At 38.1% G+C, this 15,600-nt stretch overlaps 2 protein-coding genes across 6 annotated transcripts in view; one reads left to right on the top strand and one right to left on the bottom strand.

Moving 5' to 3' along the window:
* lg25h19orf67 (linkage group 25 C19orf67 homolog) overlaps positions 1–3,495 on the bottom strand; it is an 8,707-nt gene extending 5,212 nt beyond the window's left edge. For 3 of the 5 annotated variants that reach the window (XM_061983956.1, XM_061983957.1, XM_061983953.1), the window contains exons 1-7: positions 3,399–3,495; positions 3,119–3,229; positions 2,758–2,941; positions 1,079–1,202; positions 366–475; positions 90–269; positions 1–17 (exon numbers count right to left, since the gene is read on the bottom strand). The exon at positions 1–17 is cut by the window's left edge. In XM_061983956.1, coding sequence (XP_061839940.1) covers positions 1–17; positions 90–269; positions 366–475; positions 1,079–1,202; positions 2,758–2,941; positions 3,119–3,194 — 691 coding nt within the window. In that variant the 5' untranslated portion in view covers positions 3,195–3,229; positions 3,399–3,495. Of the gene's footprint in view, positions 18–89; positions 270–365; positions 476–1,078; positions 1,203–2,757; positions 2,942–3,118; positions 3,230–3,323 lie in introns of all 5 variants that reach the window. The other 2 variants (XM_061983954.1, XM_061983955.1) reach the window with 2 other exon arrangements.
* A 6,235-nt stretch (positions 3,496–9,730) lies between these two features.
* The window catches only part of pkn1a (protein kinase N1a), an 81,067-nt gene continuing 75,197 nt past the window's right edge, over positions 9,731–15,600 (top strand). Inside the window, exon 1 of the mRNA XM_061983961.1 lies at positions 9,731–10,364. Coding sequence (XP_061839945.1) covers positions 10,344–10,364 — 21 coding nt within the window. The 5' untranslated portion in view covers positions 9,731–10,343. The remainder of the gene's footprint in view (positions 10,365–15,600) is intronic.

Genomic DNA, 15,600 nt, shown 5'->3' on the forward strand with positions numbered 1-15,600 from the left:
GGCAGCACAGGAAGTAGCTTGAAAAAAAACGACAACAAATATGTTTCATGGAAAGAAAGCAATCAGGCAATGAAAGAAAAAAGACTCACTACTCTGTCTCAGGTTCCCTCTCGCTACTGCGGGCTCCATCACCTCTCTCCACGTTCCACCGCATGCGTTTGAACAGGCCGGTGTTGACCTCCGCCAGGTACGGCGTTGGCGTACAGTAGAAAAACGTGCTCAGCCTCAGTTGGCCGATCTGGGTTTGGCCGACACAGAAGTGAGACAGACTGAGGACACAGGAAAGATAATATAACACACAGCTCATGTGTTTATTTTTATAAAGAAATAAACACTTTGATAAAGATTTTTAGACGAGTGCTTACTTTTCGGGCTCAGTTTGATCCAAACTGAGAAGATTGTGGCTGGCGAAGGTGAACACCAGATGTTCCAAAGTGTCACACAGTTGCTGTGAGAAATGCAACAGCTGCACACGCTGCTCACACACACACACACACACACACACACACACACACACACACACACACTACTGTTCAAACAAGTCTGCACTGTGACTCGTGGCTGATGGGATAGTCTCCAATTAACCTAACGCAGTGATTCTCAAACTGGTACGTGTACCACTAGTGGTATGCCAAATAATCACTTAAAGCACAGTGCTTTATTCTCCTATATTCAAATAGTGTCACTGTTGAACTGTGTGTAATGTTAGAGTGGCCAAAATATTCAATATACTTGTTAAATAAAACCTCTGCCTTGTTTTTAATGAATAAATGTAGGCCTACTATGCTACTGTATTTTAATTATGGTCATTATGGTGGTACTTGCAGAGCCAAGTGTTTTCTGAGGTGGTACTTGGTGAAAAACGTTTGCGAACCACTGACCTAATGTGCATGTTTGTTGATGTTAAGAGTACCTCAAAGAAACCCTCAAAAGCCCAGAAAGAACATGCAAAATCCAGACGGAGATGCTCCGACATCCCTCCCTCTTGACTGTGAGACAGACGTGCTAATCACTGCTCCGCCATGTTAACAGTGCATTGAAAAAGAGTATATTTTTCAGTAATCATTGAAGTCTGTACCTTGATATCAAAAGGCAACAGCTTGTTTCGGGCAGTGGATTCCAGGAAATTAAAGTAAGGCTGACAGGCGTAGATGAAGCTCTGCAGCGAGGTTAACGCAAGTCTGCTTTCGCCTCTCACTTGGCTGAAACAGATTTAGGGGGGGAAAAAATTGAGCTCTATATTTAATGTAATTGTGTGAATGCTCCAAAGCAGTCACACATGATTTTCTACACCAAAATTCATTCAATTCTCCAGATTTTGGCGCGGTCTACCTTCCACATTTTTCATCCGATTCGAACCGTTCCAACTTCAAACTGTTCAGCCTATTCGGGAATCGTGGGCTTTCCCTTGACAAATTTTTAAAAATTCCCAGTTTTCCCAGAATTCCAGCTTTTCCGGGACATTTTTCCCATTCAAAATGAATTGGCCATTTTTCAAACTTCCACTATTTCCACATTTTTCAACCGATTCAAACCATTCCACCTTCAACATATTCCACTCATTCTGGACATCCATCCATTTTCTATCGCTTGTCCCTTTGGGGTCGCGGGGGCAGCTGGAGCCTATCTCAGCTGCATTCGGGCGGAAGGCGGGGTACACCCTGGACAAGTCGCCACCTCATCGGAGGGCCAACAGAGATAGACAGACAACATTCACACTCACATTCACACACTAGGGCCAATTTTAGTGTTGCCAATCAGCCTATACCCAGGTTCATGTCTTTGGAGGTGGGAGGAAGCTGGAGTACCCGGAGGGAACCCACGCAGTCACAGGGAGAACATGCAAACTCCACACAGAAAGATCCCGAGCCCGGGATTGAACTCAGGACCTTCGTATAGTGAGGCACATGCACTATCCCCTGTTCCACCGTGCTGCCCATTCTGGACATTCAAACTATAATTTTTCCAAGTTCAAAAAAATTCCAGGAATTCTCAGAATTCCCTTTTTTTACAAACCCTTTGTTTCTGACGACCACTCCTTCCACATTTTTTGACCCATTTTAACCGTTCCACCATCCAAACATTCGTCTTAATCAGGACAAAAAACAAAGTCGTTTTTTGAACTGGAAAAATTCCCGGTTTTCCCGAAAATCCTGGAATTCTTTAATACCATTTCTCAATTGAAAATTTTACTACTTCAACATTTCTCGACCGATTTGAAAAATTCCAACACCAACCATTTGAACTCTTTTAACATTTTCCCAAAAAGTCCCGCTTTCCCCAAAATTTCCATTGAAATGAATGGGACATTTTTCAAAGTTTCACAATTCCCACATTTTTCATCCAATTCAAACTGTTCCAACTTCTAAATATACAGCCTGTTTGGGAATTGTGTGCTCTCCTTCAATAATTCTAAAAAAAAAAATCCCAGACTTCCAAGAATTCCCAGTTTTCAGGGACATTTTCCCCATTCAAAATGTTCCATTTTTTTTACAACTTTCACAATTTGCACATTTTTCAACCTAGTCAAATCATTCCAACATCAACACATTCCACTCATCCAACTAGCACGTCCCCAAGTTCCAAACCAAATTCCGTTTTCCTGGAAATTCAAACTCTTCAACATTCAAACCATTCCAACATTCAAACTATTCTTACATTCATACTACATTCTGTCAGCATTTCACTTCAACTTCAGCAATGGAGCATTCACATGCAATTCATTCAGGAAATCTAGTATAATATATAGGACCCTACTTTTTGATAAAACGCTCGAGCAGTTCCTCTGCTTTTCTGAGAGGAAACTGGACCTGCAGCTCCATAGCCTGGATGTGGTTTTGGACTTGCAAGCAGGGCTCACAGTCACAGCTGCTGGGCAATGATTGGCCACACGGGGGCGCCAAATCCTCACCACGCAGCAACGCCAACGTGTCCACAATATCTAAACGTAAAAAAATTCTCTTAATTTTGTCATTTTCAGAGTATTTATGCTCTTGTCTACCACTTACATCACTTGTCTGTAAAACAACAATGACTAAAAATGTAACACTTAAATGTAAATGGGTGGCATCGTTGTCATGTCCACACACAGGAAGTTTTAATGAAGAGTCCCACTCACCGTCTATATCCTGCAGCACTTGGACCGACTGTCCCGACACAAAGTTCACCATCTTAACCGAATCAGCGTCCATCATTTTTGGCTGACCATAAGGCGTTCTTGTTATGGCGCCTGTCTTGACAAAACCAAACATAGACATGACTGAAGACCAACTTGTACTAGGCTAACTATTCTAGCTACTTAGGCTGGTGAACAATTTACTTACGATAACATTCTACGATACTAGCAAATTAGGTGGAAAAACTCATAAACAACTACTACTTACATAATGTATACTTACGTTTGTAGCTGAATTGCTACAAAACAATAAAAATACTTTTAATTTAGCAGCTGCCGCTATTACCCAGTAGCCACTTGTCGGCTACCTGCATGTCAGGATCGATACATGGATATCGGTACGATCGATACCGGGTGTTTATTCTCTAATATCGATTCTCAAATCGAAACATCGATATTTTTTAAGCTTTTTAAATTTGACATAATTTATATCAGGGGTGTGAAACTCGTTTTTATTGTGGGCCATATCACAGTTATGGTTGCCCAAATGAATTATCTTATATATATATATATATATATATATATATATATATATATATATATATATATAATAATCTAATTATATTTTTACACCATTCCCTATGCAATTTGATGGTTCTTTTTACATGCAAATTGTGAGGGGGAGAAATATTTTATGATAACTAAAAATGTTTGGAATATATGTTAATAATACAGGGGTGTCCAGACGTTTTCCAACAAGGGCCCCATACTAAAAAGCTAAAGTATACGTGTGGGCTATTTTTATCATTTTTTTTCTCGTGTAAGAAAAATGCTAAAAACAGACATTGCATATATTTAAAGACAAAACTTAGTGACAACTTTGTGTTATAGGTGATCTACTATTAATTATTACACAGGTTAAAGAAAAAAACAGTAAAAACTTTTTTTAAATGTCTAAAAAAAAGACGTAATGTAATGAGAAAAAACTGATATGTTGATAATAATAACTAAAAATAATGCACTTTCATTTATAACACAAAAATGACCCTAAGTTTTGTCTTTAAATACTGTATATAGTAAGTGTATGTTGGCCCTGCGATGAGGTTGCGACTTGTCCAGGGTGTACAACATCAGAAAAGTTTGCCTTTTTTTTTTTTTTTTTTTACAATTTTACTGTTATTTTTTTTAACCAACTTTATGCAAACATAACTGCCGCTGCGGGCTGCACTTTGGACAGCCCTGTTTTCCTTCATTTAAAACATTTCCTTGTGGTCTATAGTGGTTCTTTTTGCATGGCCAGATAGATTTTCAGTGTAAGAGACATGCAATTGTATGCAGCACATGCAATTTTTCCATCCAAATTAAAATAACTAATACACATAAGAAAACGATGTGGCGGGCCAGGCCGTGAGTTCAACACTTGTGATTATACACATAGTGGTTATGCCAAAAGGTACAGTTAACATTCTCTTAGAACAGTGGTTCTTAACCTGGGTTCGATCGAACCCTAGGGGTTCGGTGAGTCGGCCTTAGGGGTTCGGCGGAGGTCAAAACACTCATCGTGTAAATACAAACTTCTCCCTATCGGCGTATTACGGATACGGCAACAGCTGACTGGTTTGCAGGTGTGTAATTTGTTGTGAGTTTATGCACTGTGTTGGTTTTGTTGTTTGAACGGTTCATTTTATGCACCAGTAAAAAAAACATGGTAACACTTTAGTATGGGAAACATATTCACCATTAATTAGTTGCTTATTAACATGCAAATTAGTAACATATTGGCTCTTAACTAGTCATTATTAAGTACTTATTAATGCCTTATTCGGCATGGCCTTATTATAACCCTAACCCTCTAACTCTGACCCTAACCCTAACCAAATAACTCTAAATTAAGTCTTTATTACTTAGAATATGTCCCCCTAGTGTCCAAATAACTCTAAATTAAGTCTTTGTTACTTGGAATTGGGGGTTAAATCACCAAAAATGATTCCCGGGCACGGCCACCGCTGCTGCCCACTGCTCCCCTCATCTCCCAGGGGGTGAAAAAGGGGATGGGTCAAATGCAGAGGACAAATTTCACCACACCTCGTGTGTGTGTGACAATCATTGGTACTTTAACTTAACTTAAAGTGTTACCAAAAACATATAACTTTGTCTTGAATTTGAAAAAAATTTATTTTATTTTTTTCACAAAAGAAGGGTTCGGTGAATGCGCATATGAAACTGGTGGGGTTCGGTACCTCCAACAAGGTTAAGAACCACTGTCTTAGAATCTTTTTCTATTCGCTTTGTTATTGCTTTGATTTTTCATGTTAAGGCGGCTTCTCGAGTTCCAATTTGAGTATTTTTTCCTCCACTAAAACGTGTATCAAATATAAAATTAGACAAAAATTTAAAAAGTTGAATTGCATGTTGAAAAAAGGTGCATGAAGAGCTATAGCAATATTATTAAATGATTGAAAATGACACTTAGTCCAATAAACAGCGTGACCCGAGTATGGACAAGCTGCATGACAGCAATACAGTCGTACACAAACATATTCCTGCAAAGTGGGATTTGTTAATCATAAATTAAATATTTTCATAGTTGTAACATAAAAAAACCTGTTTACCTTTTAGGTATGTTTGTAAACATTATAAAAGCCTTCTAGACATAAAATAACACCCTTTAGTCACCTTTACACTCTATTAACCCAGTATAGTAATGCTTCCTGAGGCTGAGCCAATCAGTGGCCACGTTACTGAACAGCGTGCTCTGATTGGTTTGATCTCCTAGTGGCTAACATTAGTGTAAGGTTGAATTTTTTGTGCCAATTTCGCCGTGTTAATGCTTGAAATTGCTTAATTTAGGACGAAAGGTTGTGGAATATGCTTTAAAAAAAAAAAATCAACAATGTGGCAAGTCCGCTATATTTGAAACATGCAGCGACTAAGGATAGAGTTATTCATTTATGATATATCTTAATAACACAACCTCTATCAGTCGTATTGTACTCTCTAAAGTTGCATCAGCATCAAAATGGTGCTCACATGAAACGGACACGATTTGGACGTGTTGGATATATAGACATGGCTGTTTTTGACATTTTTTCAGAGGACCGTACATATCATTGTTGCTTCCCACTATTCTACAGTAGTCCAAGTTTTGCTTACAGTAGGATTGTCCCTGTGTGCACATTATTAATGTGTTTTTGTGTTAAAGGACAGTATGTTAAATGGAAAAACAACTTTTCAACCAACATATGAAAGGATTTAAAGCAGTAGTGTCGAACCTGTTTTCATTGAGGGCCACATCGCAATTATGGCTGCCCTCAGAGGGCCGTTTGTAACAGTGAATATATATATATATCCATCCATTTTCTACAGCTTGTCCCTCAGGAATATTAATATATAATCGCTTCATGATTAGGAATGGGTATTTTTCCCATTGGAACCAGTACAGTACCAATTCCCAGTACCTGAAAATCGATACCAGTACTCAACGGTACCTATTTTTGATGTGTGTTCATGTATTAATAAATGTTCATGTTTATGTGAAGGTTAATGATATAAAACGGTAATAAATTTCTCTTTAACGCTGAGCTGACAATAACTGTATAATGAACTGTATTACATTTGTTAACTTCAGGAGTCAGGAAGTAGTCTTTGCTATTAAGTTGAATGTGCCAGTCTTGTCTGTGTTGAGTCCCACAAAATGTTTATAGTCAAGGGTCAAGGGTATCAAACCTGTTTTCATAGAGGGCCACATGGCAGTTATAGCTGCCTTCAAAGGGCCGCTTGTAACAGTGAATGTATTTTTGCCTCAATATATTATTACACAATTGCCTATGCATTTGATTATTTGATTTTTGTAAATACATATTGACTGAAAACTTGCTTTGAAATTATAAGTCGAGGCGACAAGCAAATATTATAATATTTATTTTTTACAAACAAATTGTAATAAGGTATATAATAATTACGAGTGCTCAAAAAAATTCAAAATCACAGCACAATTACAATTTTTATTTATCCTCTGTTTCTAAATCGATCATAATTTTGAAAAATTAATTTGAAAATTTAACAAATACTTTTTTTTAAACAATCAATTTATAAAAATAAGTTTTTAGGCCATTTTCATGTTTCCTCAATGCATGCATATGTCAGCATCCATACGGAAGTTTTGCAACCTTTAACCTGTTTTGAAAAGGTTATACACCCCCTGCGACCCCCCCCCCCCCCAACCCCTGCCAAAAAAAAAAAAAAAAAAAAGGACAAGGACAAGCAGTAGAAAATGGATGGATGGATGGATTATACCAAAAAATACATTGAAAGAATTGGTTTGAATCAAGATTTGTGTTGACACAAGAATCGATTCCGAATCGAATCCTGAGGTGCCTCAAGATTCCCCCCTCTAATAATAGTATAATATTTGTTGCATGAACAGTTAATATACATTTTAAAACATATTACATTTCATGTACTACATAAATGTTTTCTGTCCAAAATAGAAACAATGAAACATTTCGTAAGAAAGGTCAAGTACGAACATTATTTCCAGGCTTTCGCAGGCCACATTAAATGATGCCAGTTTTGGCCCCTGGACCTTGAGTTTCACACTTCTGCTGTAAGTGTTAATTGTAACGTGCATCTTAGTTGTAATTTTGATTACCACATTTGGAGGTGTTAAAAAAACATTTAAAATTGTTAGTACTAATCAGTAGCATGCATATTGCATATTGTAAATTAGCATCGAGCTAGTGCATTTTAAAAAGCAGAGTCTGACTTATAAAAGCTTTCTCACAGGCAAGAAAAGTATCAAAATAAAGTACCATTTGATTTTATGTGAATCGATACCCGGTACTACCGACAGACTTCAGTCAGTACTTATAAAAGTACCCAATTTGGTACCAATCCATTATTAGATGTTACATTTTAAAATATATGCATTTTGCATATATTTTTTCTGTCAAAATGGAAAACTTAGACTTAGACTTAGACAAACTTTAATGATCCACAAGGGAAATTGTTCCACACAGTAGCTCAGTTACAATGATGGAAAGTGTAAGGATGGAAAGGACAATGCAGGTATAAATAGACTAAATATAGCGATATAAAATACAACATATATACATAATATTTACACAATATATGTACAGTATATTATATATTATATTATATAATATTATTTAAAGATTTAAATACTTAAAGAACGATACATTCATTAAAAAAGTACATTACTGATGCATATTATTTCCAGGCTTTTGCAGGCCATATAAAATGATGTGGTGGGCCAGATCTGGCCCCCGGCCTTGAGTTTGACACCTGGGATTTAAAATGAAAGAAAATTTGAATTGACACTGAATATAGCCAAATAGTGAGAGGTACAACAAGAAAACGTTTGTTTACACACGCAATTCAGACAACTTATGTAGAGTATATGTAGAATATATTTATATTATTTTTATATTATATATAATATATTATACATATTATCATTGGCGTTGTTAGGCCTATTTTAGGGGTGCTCAAGCCCCCCTAAAATATTCTTGAGCCCCCCTAAATAATTTGGTGTTTTTTTTTGTTTTTTTTACAAATACATGCCGACATACTCATTATAAAGTGGCCCAAATATGAGTTTAAATAAATAATCATATAACCTGTTATTATTCACTCAGTTTCCCCTCACTTCGTAGCGTAAGGTAGAGAGCCCCTTTAGTGCGTCGGTATCCAATCCATTCCACTTGTTCATATAGAAAATGCCCACATCACTCAAATTCCAGTCCGCATTTTCTCTGCGACCTTGCTTGCGGTCCTGCAGGTGTACGAAGCACATTATCTTCCTATACAATGAGTGAAGCTGCACAAAACCTTGTGTGTGCAATTGTAAATAATTTATTTTTTAAGTTTTGTGTTTCTTGTAGAATCTATATAAAGTAATATACATTAGCCTATTTTTAAAATAATAAAAAAACATCATTAAATATATTTGTTTTAATGGATGGATGGATGGATGTATTGTTACATTAATAGCTGTTTTATTATTATAGGATGGCTTGTTAAACATTTCATAGGATTTTCAGAGGGAGGAAAAACCAAGACATTTAATATAAAATGTAAAATGAATAAATACATAAAAAGAAAAAGAAAAAAAATGGTTAAAAGCCATCGTCCCGGGGAGCATTTCATATCGTCCCGTGCATTTAAAAAAAATAATAATAATAACAATAAATAATTTCTAAGTCTTTGTTAGCCGTTTGTGAAGTTTTGTGCTCGTGCGTAACATTCGCTCGCATCCTGTGCATCTCCTGGGGGCAAAGCCCCCCTGTCCTTAAAAGCTAGTGACGCCCCTGCATATTATATTATTTATTATTATTATTATTGTCTATTGTGAGCGGACTGTGGTGCTGAATTTCCCCCCGGGATCAATAAAGTACTTTCTACTCTATTTTATTCTATTAACTTACAAATTAAAATAATTAGAGCTCACTCTTATGTTTTATTATTCAACAGTTGGTTGACATCGCGCGTTACGGTTGACCTGACAACGGCACGTCATGTGACGCATACAGCCGCGCGGTGACGAACACACGCGCACGCGCACAACCGCGTTCCCTTACAAGTGTCGTACACTGAGCGTTTATTCTGAAAATCTAAGACGGCAAAAAAAAAAACCGGCGTGTTTTAACGGCCGCGCGCACGCTCGTTCACGCACTGACAGGCGGCGTCCCGCGTGTCACGTGACACGGGGAAGAGCCAGCGCGAGGCGTGTTGGCGGTTCACGGATGTTACTGATACCGGCGCTAGCGAGCACACGCACACGGAGCAAGCGGCCGCCTTTCTTTCGCATTTTGCGGTGAATAACCGCCCGTGGATGTGACTTTTTTTCAGCGGTAGGACGAGACTGGAGGCGCCGCTGTGGAGGGGCTTTCTTTTTTCTTCTTTTTTCTTTTAAACCGGGATCGCTTCATTGTTGTGGCTGCCATTGTGGTGCGGTTCGGATGATTGAACGGGAGACCGAGCAAACACGTTTTACGTCTGCTTTTTTAAACACAACTTGAGAGGACGAGGGTGGGTCCACCCAAAGCAGGATTACCTCTCTACCGCCTTTTGTGTCAACAGGCTGTTTCGGTCAAAGTTGAGACAACATCCATCTTTGTGTGCTATTGTTTCGGAGGGGTGACGGCCCGTTGACGAGGGGGACAAACCCCTACATGAGCACAGGTTGTCCGGTTATTCGAACACGGCGATGGCCAACGACTCAATACAAGTAAGTTCATGAATGCTGGGTTTAATTTGTCTTTTTCCTTTGCTTCAAACAATTTTGTTTGGTGATCAAACACATCTGAGTTTAAAAAAAAAACCAATGGTACGTACCCCATATTTGAATCTGTTATCACCCTGTATAATATAAAGTGAAGTGAATTATATTTATATAGCGCCTTTCTCTTGGGACTCAAAGCGCTTTACATTGTGAAACCCAATATCTAAGTTACATTTTTAAACCAGTGTGGCTGGCACTGGGAGCAGGTGGGTAAAGTGTCTTGCCCAATGACACAACGGCAATGACTAGGATGGCAAAAGCGGGGATCGAACCTGTAACCCTTAAGTTGCTGGCACGGCACTCTACCAACTGAGCTGTGCCGCTATTAATGCTATAAATTGTTGGATCTGAACCGAGGATATTGTTGTGGCTTGTGCAGCCCTTTGAGACACTTGTGATTTACGGCTATATAAATAAACATTGATTGATTGAGTGATTGATCGGTTGATTGTTTTTTCAGGTAGAACTGACCTATACACGTTAATGTATCATCCCCTGTACTGATGTCGTACAACGGGGATCGAATCTGTAACCCTTAAGTTGCTGGCACGGCCACACTACCAACTGAGCTATACCGCTATAAATTGTTGGATCTGAACCGATGATGTCGTTGTGGCTTGCGCAGCCCTTTGAGACACTTGTGATTTAGGGCTATATAAATAAACATTGATTGCTCACAATACGAAGGTCCTGAGTAGTCTTGGGTTCAATCCCAGGCTCGGGATCTTTCTGTGTGGAGTTTGCATGTTCTCCCCGTGACTGCGTGGGTTCCCTCCGGGTACTCCGGCTTCCTCCCACCTCCAAAGACATGCACCTGGGGATAGGTTGATTGGCAACACTAAATTGGCCCTAGTGTGTGGATGTGAGTGTGAATGTTGTCTGTCTATCTGTGTTGGCCCTGCGATGAGGTGGCGACTTGTCCAGGGTGTACACCGCCTTCCGCCCGATTGTAGCTGAGATAGGCTCCAGCGCCCCCCGCGACCCCAAAGGGAATAAGCGGTAGAAAATGGATGGATGGATGATTGATTGATTGTTTTTTCAGGGAGAACTGACCTATACACATTAATGTATCATCTCTGTACTGTTCTGTCACGACTGTATTTCAAAATTGGACATTTCCGAACTAGGTCTAGGAAAAGGTCAGTAGAACGCCACACTGCAATCTGATGTCGTACAACGGGGATCGAACCTGTAACCCTTAAGTTGCTGGCACGGCCACTCTACCAACTGAGCTATACCGCTATAAATGCTATAAATTGTTGGATCTGAACCGAGGATGTCGTTGTGGCTTGTGCAGCCCTTTGAGCCACTTGTGATTTAGGGCTATATAAATAAACATTGATTGATTGATTGATTGATTTTTCAGGGAGAACTGACCTATACACGTTAATGTATCATCTCTGTACTGTTCTGTCACGATTGTGTTTCAAAATTGGACATTTCCGAACTTGGTCTAGGAAAAGGTCAATAGAACGCCACACTGCAATCTGATGTCGTACAACAGGGGTGTCAAACTCATTTTAGATCAGGGCCCACATGGAGAAAAATCTACTCCCAAGTGGGCGGGTAAAATCACGGCACGATAACTTAAAAATAAAGACAACTTCAGATTGTTTTCTTTGTTTGAAAATAGAACAAGAACATTCTGAAAATGTACAAATCATAATGTTGTTGTTTTTTTTTTACACATACATGTTATGTTGCGGTTAATAGTGATCTATCTTTATTTGTCGTTATTTATATTTTCTGAATAAATTGTGTGATAATGTTCATCAGTCAACTCATTGGTGTTAATTTTCAATCTATCAAGATAAAAAAAATTATATTAAAATCAAAATACAGTATGTTAATTATGCAGTTTGATAATTTTCCTCGACTGATGTACTAACTATGTTTATTTTGTACATATGTAGCATCATCTACAAAGATACAAATAATTACTATTGCGACATGCGGTGGACACATTTAGAACCGCAGTTTCTTTCATTCAAAATTTTCAGGTTAATTTTTATACTTGGCAAACTCATGCTGCGGGCCGGATAAAACCTGTTCGCAGGCCTGATCCGGCCCTCGGGCCGTATGTTTGACACCACTGTCATACAACATAAACACATTAAGGCTGTATGAACAATATTTGTCTGTGTTTGTATTTTTTTCTTCTAGATATCGACATTTACCAAATATAAATTGGTGTCCAGGTTAGTTTTTTTGTCAGGATTATTTATTCATAAACAAAGCATATCTTATTGAAGGGGCCCTATTACACAAAACTAACTTTTCTAACCTATTGCTACCTGCTGTTGTGTATTTGGAATCTGCATAAGTCCCAAAAATGTGAAATCATATCGTCGTGGCATTGCGGAGATATTTAGAAAACAATCTCGCCTTCCTTCATACTTCCTAGAAACCAGCAATTTGGAATTCGTAAAACCTGTTATGTTTTTTGCACCGATGACATATGGTAGAGATTGACTCAAAGTGCTTTGCGCGCTTCCGCCATTGTAGGCCGACGATGTAGTCAATAAGCTCCTTTTTGTCCGCTATCCTCTTGTTGTAGGGCAGACTGGCTAGTAAAGGCACATGCATCCTCTGTTGTTGCCATTTCTAATACAAAGTAGCGTATTGTTTGGACTTATATCTGTCAGTAGACTTGCTACGTAAACGCTAAAAAGCGGCTTGAAAACGGTCTGTAAAACTTAGGTAGTGTATGTGAAATGTTGACCAAAGAACCACCATAACATCCTTTGTAGACCACAAAGAAGTGTTTAAGTGTAAAAAAAATATATATATCACCTCTTTATGATTGTATGTACAATATTTGCCTGTATTTATAGTTATAGAATATAAATTGGTGTACAGGTTAGATGATTTTGTCAGGATTAACTATCCATAAACAAAGCAGGTGTTGTTAGCCATGGTCTTTAGTTATGTTTGCCCAAAATGCTCAATTAAGCTGGAAGTTGGTCATTTGTCGCTTGTTAATCTATTTTATGGATTTTAAAAATGACCATAAAATTTAGGTTAGTTGTTGTGAGAATCTAATTAACAAGTTAGATACAAAGCAGCTACGTGTTTATTACGACCCTTAGTCTTGTTTTTTAAGGCTGTCAAATTTAAAGAGTTAACTCACGTGATTAATCATAAAAAATTAAAAGCATTAATCATCTGCGGTCTTGGATTTATTATGCAATTTATTTTGGCTGTACTTGATCTTTTACCTTAACCGCTGTACGGTCATAAACCATACATTTTGTGCAAATAAATGACATGTATTCGAGTAAAATGTTTAAAAACGCCCTGGCTAAAATTCTGACAATAAAATTAGATTTGTGTACAAATATTAGGGTCTTTTCTTAAGGTTATTTCAATTATGCAAGCGAGTAATCACCTGTGAATAATCACGATTAATCCAAATTCCAAAATATGATTAATCTGATTTAAAAATGTGATCATTTGAGAGCCTTTCTTTATATCTATCCACACTGTCTAGTGTCTATCAAGGTTTTTGTAGGGACCTTTGGTGGCCCTAATACAACGACCTGTAAATTTATGACCAATTAAGTATTTGTAACCAGAAGAAACCACCAGTTTATTACGGTCGTCAGCCATGTTTGCCTGGAACGCTATGAGGTGAGAGGCTTTGTTAGCTCCATGTAGGACATTTCGACTTTCCTGCGGTCTTCAACCTACCAATCACTCTATTAGTCTATGAGGTATTAGTGTTTTTAGGAGATTTGGTGGCTCTAGTACATTGCCCAGAGGAACCACCAGGCACGCAATACAATTGTAAATTGATAGTTTGTCTCCCCTTAATAATTTAGTATTGGACACTTGTGTTTTTCATGGGTTGACACAGACCTGGAGTACATACAGTTCAGTCACCTTTATCTTAATACTGTTTTTGCTACAATGTGGGTCCCTTGGATGGGTGTTGTATTTCATTTAATTGTTTTGTGTGGTGATGCTGGGCAGGCACAATAGCGGTGTTTGTTATTGGACAACACAAGTTACATGACTATTCCCACTTGCCATTTAATGACTAGAGTCAACTTTTCGGCATTTTACTTGGAATAGTATGCTTTGGCATAAGCGGACACGAGTAAGTTCTCTTGACATTTATATTAATCCGCCTGACAACAAGGTTCACTATGCGGAATTTTGGTAGGTCCGCATTTGGAAATTCCTTTGAGCTTTGCTCTGCGACACAATGACATTTTAGAAACACAAGTGCCATTTAGGACGTTTCACTATGGGATTGCAACCAGTAATTAAACATCCTTACAAGTATTGCAATGCTGACTATGCACGACCTTGCTACTTTGTCTGTTGGTTATGCAACTTTGTGTTGTTGATGCAATACGGGGAAGTTGTATGTCATTCTACTGAGGAGATGTCGGCAGTGAAACAGAATAAACACAGGAGCGAAACTATTCCAGTTAATGACTAAAGAATACAGTTGGTCTGTTAACCTTGAAATAAAACAGGACAAGTCACTACTTCTTTGAGATTCCAAGAGGATGTGTTTTCATTGTCATTTTGTTGCAGGACAGGGTTATACAAAATCTAAATAAGGTATCGATCTAAAAACTTCTGTCATGCATGAATCAAAAATAAATCCGTATGCCACAGGTGGATATCAATTTAAGTGTACAATTTTAAATTGGGGTTTTTAGGTTTTTTCGACCATGATGAAGGTTGTCGTGAGACAAGTTAGTTTTACCGTACTGATGATGTGTTGTTGCAATAATAGTTCACCAAGCGTTGCATTGTTCACCCACTAATAGGGAACGTGAGCTGGAATTAGACCGTTGTGAGACAGGTTAGTTTTACGATGTGTTATGATGATAGCGTTATGTGTTGTTGCAATAGTAATCTTCGCTATGAATCGCTATGAACTCTTGCCTTCTTGTTTATGATGGTTTGGGTAGAACCATGCCCTCAAGAGATCTAAAGGTTCCATGAATTGTACATTTGAATCTCCTTGTTGATCACTGGGATGGTCACATTTGTTCATTATTAGCTCCTTTTAAAGTCACAAGCTATTGTTGACCATCACATTTGTCAGATTCATCTGTTCATGGTTGACCAAGTCATGCACGACTTTACGTCAGAAAGGTTGTTCTGTATGAGCTCATGAGGGCTTTATTTGTTTTTATTTGCATCAGGAACTCATGAGCTGAGC

Source organism: Nerophis lumbriciformis, linkage group LG25 (assembly GCF_033978685.3).
Source record: "Nerophis lumbriciformis linkage group LG25, RoL_Nlum_v2.1, whole genome shotgun sequence".
NCBI classification, from domain to species: domain Eukaryota; kingdom Metazoa; phylum Chordata; class Actinopteri; order Syngnathiformes; family Syngnathidae; genus Nerophis; species Nerophis lumbriciformis.